Here is a 14,156-nt window from a genome sequence, read left to right as displayed (position 1 = left end):
GGAAATTGGAATCAGGAGAGGGGAGAATCGCAGTGACGACTCCGAAAATTCAAGCTCAACAGACCGGATTGCAGGTCGGTCTCTATACGGGGATCGTTATTTGCATGTCGATAACCCCGCTGAACTGAGCGATTTTCTCCTCTTGTCATTCAAATCGCGATTCACGTTTATGATTTCATCTTTTTTTTTTTTATTTAATCGTGTATGGATTTTTGTGTTTTCTCAATGCTGTTATGGCTTCTTGTGTTGGGGAATTGTTTTGTCGATGAGGATATATAAGCTCCCTCTTCTGAAATTCAAAGTTGAGGACGATTTGCTGGCAGAATCGAACCAATTTAACAATTGCCACCACTGAGTCAATTCATTTCCCCTAAACATCTCATTTTTATTTAAGTTTCTACAAATTTATTCTAGTTTTGATGTTTTGAAATTATGTTTTGGTCACTGCATTGATGAGGATGAAGCAACATTATGTATTTCCAACACTTGGACTGAGAGTGTTGAGATCTCATCTCATCTCCGTTGATGCAACAAAATTTGCTACTGAATCATGCGGTTTACCAGCATATGGTACATCCGTCCGTTAGATTTGATTTTCTATTTGTTTGGAAAACATATATCATCATCCATGATTTGAATTATACTCTAATATTCTTCAAATAAGGTCATCAAATGATGAGTAAATTCATCAATCTTAGGACACCTTTGGACACAGCCTTCGCGGTTGTGAATGAAAACAACCTTTATTCTGATGATGATCTTATTCAATCAAATTTAGAGCACATGAATAACACTACAAAATTTAGAAATATCACGAACTCTATTTACTTCAGCACCTGTTATTGATTTTGCATATTTTACCCGTAGCATCTAATAGGATCGTTGCATCCTTTCTCAGCCGATTGCCTGAAGCCAAACCTTCCTCCTTTAGCCAGGTACTGCTGATGATATTCCTCTGCCCTATAAAATTTCTTCGCAGGCAAAATCTCCGTAACAATTTTCCTACCTAAAACCTTCTCTTGCTTTTCCTTCGATTCCAATGCTGCCTTTTCCTGCTCAGGCGTGTAGAAGTAAATTCCAGATCTGTATTGCGTCCCCACGTCGTTCCCCTTTTACACAAAAAAACATCAAATCGAAGAATTGATTCGAATTAACTTGATTTGATTCATTTTTTTGCAGCAAACCTGGCGATTCGGAGTGGTCGGGTCGTGGTTGGCCCAGAAAACATCGAGCAGATTGTCGTAGCCGCACTCCTTCGGGTCGTACTGAACCCTTACCACTTCGGAGTGGTTTGTCCCGCCGGAGCAGATGTCCTCGTACGTCGGATTATGCAAGTTGCCCTGAGTGTAGCCGACCTCCGTCGTGGTGACTCCGGGAACGCGCTGGAAGGCCAATTCGACGCCCCAGAAGCATCCTGCCCCAAATTGGGCGAACTCGTTGCCTGGCCTCGGAGTATCGTCGTCGGGGCCCTGGGCGATTGCCGATGAGGAGTCCACCGGGGTTCCGGTGGAGGCGGGGGCACGGAACCCTAGCTTTTCGAGCCAATTCATTCTCGGCGACGTGAAGGCGCCGGCGGTGATTCCGGTGCGCTTTACGGCGGCGGTGCGGCGGAGTGGTAGTTTCGTTATGAGTGAGGGTTTTGTGCAGGCGGAGGATATGAATAGTGCGGTGGGGAAGGCTGCAGCGGCGTTCATAGCCATTTCTGCGGGAGATAATGGGGTAGGATCTCTTATTTGGATTGGTGTTGGGAGATTGCCTGTTTTCTAGAAGGATGTATGATTTTTATATTTTTAAAATAAGAAAATGGAAATTTTAGATTTAGGTCCAAAATAATGAAAGTTAACTATAATTGATATAGAATTGAGAATATATATTGTCAGGCCCAATACAAATATGAGTTGATATGGGGTTGGAGTTAACCAACTATGGTGGTGAAAGGCATGGGCTTTGTTTCCTTAGATTTATTTGGTAATTGGATCTTTTTGACACCAAACGCCGTCCGATTTATTTGATAATCATAATAATGTAATGTATGTTTATTTAAGGTATGTTAATTAGAAACAATATGCTGATCGTCTGTTATTGGTAATGATAAATCAATTGAAGTAATACTATTACATATTTGTTTGAAAAACATTAGGTCATTATATTAAGTTTTATGTGAATATGTTATGAAAAAAAATGAATATACTGAAGTAGTTAAAAAGAAATTTAAAGTATGTTTAATTATTTTCAAATTTACTATTTTAATAAACTACTATTAGATAAAAATACCAATTTTGTTTAATTTAAAAGTAAATATTTATCACTAAGCACTTCTTCCATATATAGAGCAAAAATAATATTACAACAAAATATTAACAAATAGCACAAATTTTTTTATGATTGGATACATTTCGCGCTAAGCTAAAAGCACTGCTTCCATTTATCAAGGAGTACTGAACACTGTTTCCATTAACATAAAGCCTTAGCTCAGTTGAACACTGATTTGGGTTGTTTCATTTGCTTATGTTTATTTATTCATTTATTTACTTTTGTTTGTCTGCGAATTAGGAAGATAAAAACATATATATATATATATCAACTATATTAGTTAGATGATAAAATTTTGAGAAACAATGTTACAGAAGAGAAAGAGAAATACGAATAGAGGAAAAAGAAGATAATAAAAACTATTTATGTACCCTCCAATTTAATGTTAATCATTAGATTAAAATATAATTTAATGGATAATAATTAATCAGGATCTTCCTGATCCCTTAATCAACAAGGTAACGGCCGCCCGATTAAATGTATAAATTATTTATATTAAACACCTCTATATATTCATAATTTTATTATTCTATTTTAATTAATTATAATCAATTTATTACTATTTTTTATATTATTAAATTTATATCAAAATTTTAATATATATATTTTTGTAATATCCTATTTTATTTTTTTATATATCTGAATTTTATATTAAAATATCATTTACTATATGTCCAAATAAAAATGCATAAATTTCCTCAACAGAGAAGAAAAGTTAGTAGGAGAACGAAAACATGAAATATCTATTGAAATTTAAAAAATCATCACTATTAAGCTCCTATTATTACTAATAAAAATGTACTGCTATTTATTTTATAAAACATAATTTAAAATATTATTTAAATTAAATATCAAATCAAATCCTCAATTTCTAACTAATATCAAACAAACCAAAAATATTGTGTTTTTTTTTTTTAAAAAAAATACTTATAAACAAATAAAAGAATGGATTAAAAGTTTAAACATGTGTAGAAATAACCATGATTTCATGCAAAGTTTCAGACATTTCTATTTATAGGGAGGTTTTGAATATATCCTCACCATTAAAATTAATCAGAAATTAATTTATTGATTAATTAGGGAATTGAGAGTGTAATTAATTAATTTTATCGTGCCCACTCGTCCGTACTGATCGACGCTCTGTATGTATACATATATATATATTACTTATAATATATGGAAGGAATGTTTAACTCATGTTTGGCAGTGCTCTGTTACATTTGTTGCAGCAGAGAATAGCAGCGTTGTCGTCGGCTCCTCCGACGCCGTTTTCGTGACGCGAACGATCTCCGCACGTCGGGAGGAGGACGTTCCGGCTACACACTCGTCGTATTCAATCATGACGCCCGAATAGTAAGCATCTCCTCACTTTACCTGGCGAAAGGATGAAATTAGTATGGAAAACAGGAAGATTTTAGAAGTAATGAAATTTAGGTTTTGTGTTGATAAATCGCTGCTTGTAGAATTTGTTGATTGTGTTTAATTTTAGTCTACTGGAACGTTAGATCCATGGATATAGTGTTTTCGGTCCTGCGTCTTTTGTTATCGTTTCGTTGGAATTGTTTCGGTGATCGTTTAACTGTGATTTATCGAATTGTTGAGACCTAATTTTGTTCTCTTATCGATTTATTATGGCTAGAAGGATGTGAGATGTTTCTTCATTTTAACTATGAATGAATGTGTGGGGAATCTACGTGAATGGTGGAATCAAACTGGTTGCAGAATGATTTCTTATGTTTATGCTTTTAGCTACTGGTTTTCTTTGTTATGTGGAAGACTGTAGATGTTGGTTCATCTGATTGTGAATTGTGTTCGCGCAGTAGTGCTTGTGTGATTGTTTTGTTTCCTCTGTAAAGAACTGAAGCTTATCCAGAGAATGAATGTGCACTAGGCCTGTTGATAACTCCATGGACAATGAAGGAACTTAAGTTGCCATTAGACTAATCATTTCCAAATTTCACATAGATGAATAGGAAGAAAATTGTGTAGAAGTTTGAACGCTCTGTCTATGAGCTAGTTCATCTGAAGCTGCACAGATTACAGAGCACCTGAAAAGCTCTTTATATGTGATAATTGATATTTACAGCTCTTTATTTGAATGATGTAGTGTAACTCGTTTGATATTCTGGTGGTTTAATTCTCAGTGACTACCTCTTCAAACTACTCCTAATTGGAGATTCAGGTGTAGGCAAGTCATGTCTTCTTCTAAGATTTGCTGTAAGCCTCTAATCATTGCTTCACCATTGTTGTTTGGAAATAATATTACATACATACACACTGATAATCCCCAACTTTATTACATAATGGAAATGATACATAAGTTTTTCGAAGATTGTTACATTCTGAAACTAATATTACTGATTGCATCAATTTATCTAATGATAGTTGCATTTATTTCTGAGGCATCGAATGGCTGATCTTTGTTGTTCTGCGGCTTGCAGGATGATACATATCTTGATAGTTACATCAGCACAATCGGTGTCGACTTTGTAAGGCATAGGTTGTTGGTTTTTAAGTGTTACTTGGCAAAAGCACTATCTCACAGCTATGAGTTTTCACCATATTCTTAATTTTGTAGAAAATTCGAACTGTGGAACAGGATGGAAAGACTATCAAACTCCAAATTGTAAGTTCTTTTTAACTTGAATCAACTATATTCAGAAATCTGTTGATTTCTTGACACCCTTTGTGGGTATATGTTTCACTCCCAATTATCTCGGAAACTTGTAGTGGGATACCGCTGGACAAGAAAGATTCAGAACTATAACTAGTAGCTACTACCGCGGGGCGCACGGCATTATAGTAAGTTTGTGCAATGCCTATCTACCTTATCTTCAAGATGTTATGCAACACTTATTATTGATTAAATAACATCCTATCCTTAACATGGTTGCAACAATTTGTTAGATAGTGTACGATGTAGCCGACAATGACAGCTTTAAAAATGTGAAACAATGGCTGAATGAAATTGATCGATATGCTAGCGACAATGTAAACAAGCTTCTTGTGGGAAACAAGTGTGACCTCACTGATAGCAGGGTCGTGTCTTTCGACACAGCAAAGGTAATAACACATATATATGTCTATATATATATATTACCCTGCTTAGATGTTTTTTTTTTTTCTAAAATTTTGGATTTGAAGAGTTACTGTCGATGAATGATGTTAAAATTTTTAAAAGTGCCTTTTCTTTTTTTAACAAATGTGTATTATTTATGGTTCGGTTTATGTGGAAAAAGGAATTTGCGGACGAGCTTGGCATTCCATTCATGGAGACCAGTGCGAAAAATGCGACGAACGTCGAGCAAGCTTTCATGGCCATGTCTGCCGACATTAAGAAAAGGCACGACGCCGTTCACTTAATATTTCCTCTGTCGTCCAAATTTATTATCACTTTCTTTCTTTGGTTATCATCTAAATTTATTGTCGTTTCTTTTTAATAAAAAAATACCACTTTTCTATTTTTTCTTTACCTTTAAAAAAAATATTTTTATTTTTATATATTTTTCTTAAATGCGTGCTCAATCAAATAAATATACATTTTGATAACGGATGCTCTCTGTTGTTATACTTTACAAAAATGCCGTGTTACTAATTGCAGGATGGCGAATCAACCAACACCGAATAGCGCAAGGCCGGCTTCTGTGCAGCTCCGGGGACAACCTGTCCAGCAAAAGAGCGGCAGCTGTTGCTCTACTTAGATTTCGACGAACATTTTCGGTACATTAGCTCCCCTTAAATTCTTGAATGCTAAGCTAAGTAGGAATAAGTCTTTTTATTTGGAAGTAGCTAAAGATTAATTTACACAACGTAACAACATGATATGATTGACTAAAACGTTCAATTTGTGTTAGAATTAATTGAATACGGTGAGATCGAAAGTTACACATGCAGGTGAAATGAATTTACCTCATCAACTTGGTCTTTTATAAATGTGTAAAAGTGCAGCAGCACACATGCAGAAGTTGATTCTCTTTTATTTTATTGTGTTTTTTTATGATAGTGAGGACAAAGATTTTATTGTTATATTCTATATTTTATTGTGTCTTACGTGTGATTGTGTGTAATGTTTCTTACTTACCACTATGTGCGTGTACATACATATAAAAAAATATATTGGAGTGTCGATTTTATTGAGAATAGTAATCTTGAGGAAATTTCGTGGTAATTGTACGGATATTAACAATTAGGAAATGGTTAGTGCGGTAATTAGAGTTACTGACCATTTTAATCGGTACACGATAATCATAAAATAGTACTTAGTTGGAATTAAAATAATACTTCCTCGGTCATTTTATAATATAGAATTTTTTATTTTTTTTATGAAATTTAATAAACTTGTATTTTAATAATAATGGGTGATAGTTTTATATATAAAAATTATTTTACTCTTTTGATAATATATAATTATTGTGAGTGTATTAATGTAAATAAATATAAATAGGAGGATATTTATAATATATAATTAAGTCTATGTTCACTATAAAAAAGATAAAATTGATATATTTTTGTTTGGACAACAAAAGAATAGCAAAAATTTACTTACCAAATGGATGGAATGATTATGTGATATATATTCTACTACCATGTAATGTCCATTTATATAATGCGTTTATCTATCTGTTATGTTATCATATAAGTTTATGTTGAAATCAATTAATCATGTGCTATACGTTAAACTAATTAGATTGGACTTGAGTTTATTACCTCTAATCAACATTCTAATTTTGCACCTTTTACTATTGATTTTTATATATTTTTATTTAAATATTAGGTTTGATGTGATTTTTTAATTTTTTAAGAATAGTACTATATTTTATTAATGCCATGAGAATTTTAGAATAGAAAATTCTAAACAAACAAAAATACGTGCTCTAAAAAGTAACTATTTAAAATGTATGTAACGATATGTTAATATTAAGAAAGTAACACAATGAACATATATATGAACAATAATTAAGTGATGACAATAATTGAATGGTAAAAAGAAGAGTTACTGTTTTCATATTAATTAGGATGACAATAATTGAACGGTAAAACGAAGAGTTACTATAAGGTGTTTTCATGTTGATTAGAGATGACAATGAATTAGGTCTAGTTGATCTCGAAATTCGATCCAAATACATATTGTTGAACTCAAAATTCATATTGAATTTTTGATTTTGGATTTGAATATATCCAAATTTGAATTATACTCAACAAAACTTATCCAACAAATTCGAAAAAATTTTACAAGTCTTAAATAATAATATAAAATTAGACCAGGACCTCCGATATTAAAATTTATACAATTTGTAAAAAATATTATAATAAAATAATAAAAAGTAAATAAATGAAACTCAAAAAAATACTTTTAATATAATTTAGATTGTTATGAATTATTTTTTATATATTGATATTTTATTAATACCTAAGGGTGTGTTTGTTTGGGGGTTTGGATTTTGGATTGAGATTTGAATAGTAAAAATTTTGAATTTGAATAGTTGTATGATGTGATATAAACAGGTGTTGATGTTATGTTTTGAATGTAAAATTGATTTTTAGTAAAATATAAAAAATGAAAAATAAGTGTTTGATTTAATGTTTTGGGAGGGGGGGAGGGGGGAATTTTGGATGAATAGTAGGATTTTGTCACAAACGAACACACCCTAATAGGAGCTGGGTCGGATCCTAATAAACCTCACCCTTAGACTTGAGACTCGACTCGGATCCGATAAGGATATACAATATCCGACTCATACCCGAACAATTAAATCCGACTCAAATAAATAGTTGTATCTCGGGTCTACTCAGACTCAGTGTGATCTCTAATATTTTATCTATCCCATTGAAATGTTGTAGTTTACTTTTTGCATGTAGATTTTTAAATATTAATATTATATTGGATTATAGTAAAGAAGACAAAAATAACTCTATTAATATTGTATAATACAAAAGTAATTATATTTGTATAATATATTGTAAACATGAAGAATATTTATTATCTTAGTTATGTAGTATAATTACTAAATTAAAATATAATATTATTATTTTAGCACAGACGAAAATGAAAAATGACGACCTCTCGGGATGGAAAAACTATAATCATTATATAAGAATCATACTATAGGTACGGCCATAAAATTCAACATAATGCTAATTTTCTTCTTTCAACACATAGTAATCCGTCCGTTTTAAAATTTATACAAGACTTACAATTATCTTAATTAAATATAATGTCGATCCACGTATAAAATCAACAAATAAGATATAATATATATATATTAATTATATATTGGTGATATATTTGTTTAATCGATAATAATGAATTAAATCTGACATAGATTATAAAAATCATAATGAATCCGATTTAGTCCATTTAGCCAAAGTAGACTAAGCAGGAGAAAATTTTTAAGCCATGCATATATATAAAGTATCTATATACTTATGTCAGTATGTGTAATGTCTGTACAAATGCAACGCACCCACGGCAGCAAATTTATTAGTCACTTTTTGACCTTCATCAATTAAAAGTTGGAATTAGTGTGTTTGTTTGAGGAATTTTGTGGGATTTTTATTATTTCTACAAAATTTTTTCTCGAAAACCATCAAATTAAATATTTATTTTTTACTTTTTATATTATACTAAAAATCAATTTTACATTCAAAATATCACATCAATTTTTATTTATATCACATCATACAACTATTCAAATTCAAAATTTTTACTATTCAAATTCCAACCCAAAATCTAAACCCTCATTTTCTAATTTTTTTTATTATTAATCAATATATATATATATATTAAATATCATATCAAATGCGTTTTTCTAATAGAACCCAAATAATTTTTAAACATAACCTACTTGTAATTTTATATTTTCATCTCTTGTAAAATATAAAGAAATACATATTTATACGTGTTCAAAATTCTTTATTTATTATAAACCAATTAATGTTAATTGTATATAAATATTTTTATGTATAAAAAATTAAAGACATATATATTGAATATATTTTCTTGAATTATTAGTTTTTAAAATATTATACTATCTTCGTCTCAATAAAAATGCATGTATTCTTTTTTATAATTGATTAAGAAATAAAAATATTTTATTTATTAGTTGAAGTGTATAAGATGATTTTAATATTTTTTTTTATCATTATAAGTACAAAAGAAATTGATATGTTTGTAAAAATTATAGAATTTTAGTATTTGTATGAATTATTTTTATTATAATATGGAGTAAATACTTTTTTAGTTAATTTTAAATCAAATTACTCAAGAGTAAGGATTTATTAATTCACTTTATATTTATAAATTATATATTATCATATTATGTATGAAAATTTATGTTCGTAATATAAAAAATAATATTTTATATTAAATTGTTGATTTTTGTGATGAATTATTGATTTTTGTGAATGGATAAAATATATAATATATTATATATATTGTGTTTTTCTTTTTTTTTTTCAGAATATTATATATATATACATATTATATTTTAAATTTGAATAATACTTATAGAATCGTATCATCTAAAAACACCAAATAAACAAAGGCTAATTTCCATCCAAAATTTTCAGTTTACAATCAAATACAAGTGGATTATTACATTCTTAAACAAATGCACGTGCTAGAATTCGTTCATTTATAATCAAGGGATGATGTTGAAATTTAATGCACTTTTATTACTTGATGGGTTTTTAAAAATCTAATGATGATCACACACACACATATATATATATATATATTATATCGTATTTGAATGGTATTTTTAAATGTAGTACTGTATTTTGAAAAAAATTCAAAGATATTTTTATTATTCATGCATTCATATATACATTAATATTACTATTCAATTTTTTATTTTTATTTTTCTAAACAATATATAAAATCAAACCTCAAATGATTTAAAATATTTAATATAATATCAAAATCAGGTATCCCATTTTGGCGATTTTATAATTAAGTTTTTATAAAATATTTCAAATATAAAATAAATATTTTACGTGGTATATATTTTTTTTCAAATATATATAATTAAATAATATCTTCAATATTTCAATGAAGATGTATATAAAGGAAGCCTAATTAATTTTCTATTCAGATATCGACCTCATATTGCATACATACATAAATTAATAAATGTGACAAAAGAATATTATTATTATTATTATTATTATTATTATTATTATTATTATTATGGGTAGAGACAATGACAGCGACTGCCTTAATTAATTGATACATTGCCTTAATTAATGAATTCAATAAATTTCAACATTCAACGATTTTGAAATTTTTGTACAGACAAAAAAAAAAAACAAAAAAAGGACATGGGCAAGGGAGAGGCAGGGAATGGTCCGCTTCTTGCATTGCATAGCATATTTGCATGGTCCTCGTCGTCCACTCTCTTTGACCTTTCCGCATTGATCAGTTGTACGTTTGACTCTTAGTCAAACGTACGACTGATGGAACGTGCACGCAATTATTTCTTTCCCTTAATAAATTTAATTTAAAATTATTCATCATTCCGTTTCATAAAAATATTTATTTTCGTCACTCCCTAATTTCAAAAGCACACGCCCACACCCACCTTTAGAAAAATATTAGGCCTTGTTATTTTGATATCTTTTAAGCTTCTTTACTAATAATGATTTTTTTTTTTTAATTTAAAAATTTTCAAAGTAAATATTTATTTGATATTATATTAAAAATTAATTATATATTCAAAAAAATAATCTATCAAAATCAATTTATATTACATTAAACATTTATTCAAATTTAAAATTTTACTATTGAAAATTCAAACTCTAAATATATATGTCCAAACAAACAAGCTATTCGAGTCAGCTTGATTGCAAGTTGAAATACGATACTTATAAACTTTTTAGATCTTGATTGTTTTAATCGGTTCCTTAAATGAGATCATTTTCTTGCATCGGCAGAATTTGAATCCGTCAATCTTGTGATCATTAGTTCGCCTACCATATCAATGTGACCATTCCTTACGGGAAAATTAAATGAAACCATTTTATTTGCTTCAGAAGATTTGGGGTTTTGTTTTGACTCGATGATCCTGATAATTATATGTCATTTATTTTTTGCATATAAATTTTAAAATATTAATATTTTATATGTATAAAGTACAATTAAGAATGTATAATTTTCCTCTAGCTAGTTATATTTTTAATGTAATTAAATAAAATCAATACCTGATACGAGCACTATGGTGGGAATCCCCTATTAACATAGCATCAGAGTCATGTACTCGTATTCAATATAGGATACTAAACATACGGTTTGTTTACTATGTGTTTAAAAAATATTTTACTATTTTGAACTATTTTAATTTTTAAAAATAAATAAATAAATGTTATGTAAATAAATTTTGGATCCGCTATTTGATATGAATAGTGAAAATAAAAAATATAAGAAACACTAAATTATTAGAATAAAGTAGTGGTAAAACGATATAGATTTGATGAAGAATTCGTTTTATATCTTTTTTTTTTCTTTAATTTATAATAAAAGTATATTTAATTTAATTTATATATATATTTAAAAAATTAATATTTCATATCTAAAATTGTTTCAAATTCAAAATAAGGATAACCACACTTGATGTGGGCTCAAACTTCCCACATGCAATTAATGAATCTCCACAGCAGTTTTGTCCAATGACTCTTTTTTGACTACATTTCTTACTATACTTTTAATTATTTATTCATCTATAATTTAATTAAGACAGAAATAGAAAATAAAAAATTATAGTTTAATGTTTCTACTTAATTATATGTAAGTTAGAGTCATATATATCACAACGAATTTATATATATGTATAATAGAAAATATTTCTTCTTGATAAAAATAAAAATTAAAAATGGTGGGTAACCGATTAAATTTCTACTAGGATTTTTTTTTTTTTTTTTTTTTTTTTTTTGTCGAATGTGTCACTCATGGTTCTTTAACAGATGGGGTTTTAAGCAATTTGTTGAAATTAATTAGTGTTTTGATCCAAATATATTCTTGCGATTGCATTAAATTTAATTTGGGATATTTAAAGTTAAATTTGGTGTAATGTATTGACAAAATTAAATTTATATAAAATACTTTTTTAGTCAAATTGGGAGTAAGAAAATTTTGGAATCTAATCATAGTGTGTGAATTATTTGAGATTAGACCGGACTTAAATAGCAGTCTTTTTTTTTTTTTTTTTTTCTTTGGAAGCAAAAGAAAATGACAAGTTATTTTCATCATTAGTAGTAGTAGTAGTAGTAGTAGTATGCTTCTATTATTTTTAATCAAATGTTTAATTATATTTTGCATTACTTATAAAAATTGAAATATTTATGTATAAAAATTATTTTTTATTCAAAATATTATATCAAAAACAAATATATATGTATTAATACTTATGTTATTATTATTCTTTTTTAAAATAAATTAAAATACAAGTGTTTCTAAAACGTTACTAAACAAACACATGTAATTTCACTTATTCAACCGCATGTGTTTTATTTTTTTTAGATATTTTAACTTTTTTTTTTTTGTTGATTTTTAGGTGAAGTGGGTATTATTAAATAATTAAATGTAATAATTTGTATAAAGAATTATATCTCTATTGAAAAATAAAATAAAAAATATGTAGTTAAAACATATTAAAAAGAAACTCGAAATTTGAAGAAAAACAAAATATCATACTCTCATCGATTCGGAAGAGGAGTATCATTTATTTTTCCACTTAAATTTTTTAATATTGGTATTATATTGATTTATAGTATAAAATAATGTAATATGAAAATAATAATATTTGTGTAATATATTATAACTTTGTAAAAATATTTACTTCCTCCGTTCCACGTACCATTCCACGTTGCTGTTTCTGTCCGTCCCACATTCCATGTCACTTTCTTTTTTAGGAAAATGATTACACACTTTAATCTCATTTTCAACTTTTTAATTTAATTTTTTTAAAAAATTTTAATTAAACTAATTAATTATTTTAATTTTAATTTATAATTATTATATTATAGGATAATTATTTTCACTAATACATTTTTAATTATCTACTAAATTACACCCCTCCTAAAATACCGTGTCTACACTGTAGACACGGTATGTCGGAGGGAGGATTATGTAGGTAGGCGGTATAATGACTAAATTAGAAAACAAAACTCTTGTTTATGAACGGACATGAATAAAAAATAGTATCGTTCTTGTGAGACGAACGAAGTATTTGAAATAGCTAAATACAGTTTTTATATTTTTTTTATTTAAAAAAAAAAAAGTTGTAGACAGCATATTTTGGGTTTGTTTAGTTTGTATTTTTGAATTGACGTATTTTTTAGATTAAATATGAGATATTATATTAGTAATATACAAAAATATAATAATATTATGTGTGATCTTTTGTAAGTGAATAATGTATATATTATACTTCTTTCGTTCACTTACAATGTTTATATTTACTTTTGGGAGTAGTTAAAAGTAGTGTAATGACATTTTTGCTCTTATTTTTTTTAAAAAAAGTAATGATGTGATGTAAAGTAAGGGTATTTATAGAAAAAAGTAAGGTATTTAATGAAATATTAACTTTGTAATTGAACGTCCCAAAATAGAAATATATAAACATTGTAAGTGGACGAAGAAAGTATAATTTAATAATATGTGTAATGAATCGTTCTACTAAAAAAAACACTCAATATAATACCTTTTGATAAAAAATAAATTAATAAACAGGTTATATTAGCAAGTGTTGGAAGACTTTTAACATCAATAACTTATCCTAGAAATTGATATATATATATATATAAATTTATAATTTAAAAATATATTAATTACATTTTCAAAGTGAACA

General features: G+C 28.0%; 2 protein-coding genes and 3 non-coding genes across 5 annotated transcripts; 4 read left to right on the top strand and 1 right to left on the bottom strand.

Moving 5' to 3' along the window:
• Window positions 1–25: 25 nt before the first annotated feature.
• On the top strand, window positions 26–134 carry LOC127245971 (small nucleolar RNA Z107/R87). The gene has a single exon (XR_007837575.1). It is a non-coding gene; the product is annotated as a small nucleolar RNA Z107/R87 (small nucleolar RNA).
• Window positions 135–255: 121 nt separating this feature from the next.
• LOC127245975 (small nucleolar RNA R30/Z108) lies at window positions 256–359 on the top strand. The gene has a single exon (XR_007837578.1). It is a non-coding gene; the product is annotated as a small nucleolar RNA R30/Z108 (small nucleolar RNA).
• A 305-nt stretch (window positions 360–664) lies between these two features.
• Window positions 665–759, top strand: LOC127245970 (small nucleolar RNA snoR31/Z110/Z27). The gene has a single exon (XR_007837574.1). It is a non-coding gene; the product is annotated as a small nucleolar RNA snoR31/Z110/Z27 (small nucleolar RNA).
• Window positions 718–1,700, bottom strand: LOC127245900 (peptide methionine sulfoxide reductase A1-like). Its single transcript, XM_051267043.1, has 2 exons — window positions 1,185–1,700; window positions 718–1,109 (listed from the first exon to the last, which is right to left on the bottom strand). Exons 1-2 carry the CDS (start codon window positions 1,698–1,700, stop codon window positions 858–860), a joined length of 768 nt encoding a protein of 255 aa, XP_051123000.1. The 3' UTR covers window positions 718–857.
• A 1,851-nt stretch (window positions 1,701–3,551) lies between these two features.
• On the top strand, window positions 3,552–6,175 carry LOC127245897 (GTP-binding protein YPTM2-like). Its single transcript, XM_051267038.1, has 8 exons — window positions 3,552–3,666; window positions 4,458–4,530; window positions 4,755–4,802; window positions 4,892–4,939; window positions 5,044–5,115; window positions 5,221–5,376; window positions 5,553–5,656; window positions 5,915–6,175. The coding sequence occupies exons 1-8, from the start codon at window positions 3,653–3,655 to the stop codon at window positions 6,012–6,014; spliced, it is 615 nt and encodes a 204-aa protein (XP_051122995.1). The 5' UTR covers window positions 3,552–3,652; the 3' UTR covers window positions 6,015–6,175.
• The last annotated feature ends 7,981 nt before the right edge of the window (window positions 6,176–14,156 follow it).

The sequence above is a fragment of the Andrographis paniculata genome, unplaced genomic scaffold (assembly GCF_009805555.1).
Source record: "Andrographis paniculata isolate CXL003 unplaced genomic scaffold, ASM980555v1 Contig25END, whole genome shotgun sequence".
In the NCBI taxonomy this organism is placed as follows: Eukaryota; Viridiplantae; Streptophyta; class Magnoliopsida; order Lamiales; family Acanthaceae; genus Andrographis; species Andrographis paniculata.
Note: the sequence above shows the minus strand (reverse complement) of the source record. Positions and strands in the feature narration are given on the sequence as shown.

Coding starts and splice junctions, on each gene's coding strand:
- LOC127245897 (XM_051267038.1), top strand. Junction 5,116..5,220: donor GCGGGGCGCACGGCATTATA/GTAAGTTTGTGC, acceptor ACAATTTGTTAG/ATAGTGTACGATGTAGCCGA. Junction 5,657..5,914: donor TCTGCCGACATTAAGAAAAG/GCACGACGCCGT, acceptor TACTAATTGCAG/GATGGCGAATCAACCAACAC.
- LOC127245900 (XM_051267043.1), bottom strand. CDS start 1,700: ATGGCTATGAACGCCGCTGCAGCCTTCCCCACCGCACTATTCATATCC. Junction 1,110..1,184: donor CGACCACTCCGAATCGCCAG/GTTTGCTGCAAA, acceptor TTTGTGTAAAAG/GGGAACGACGTGGGGACGCA.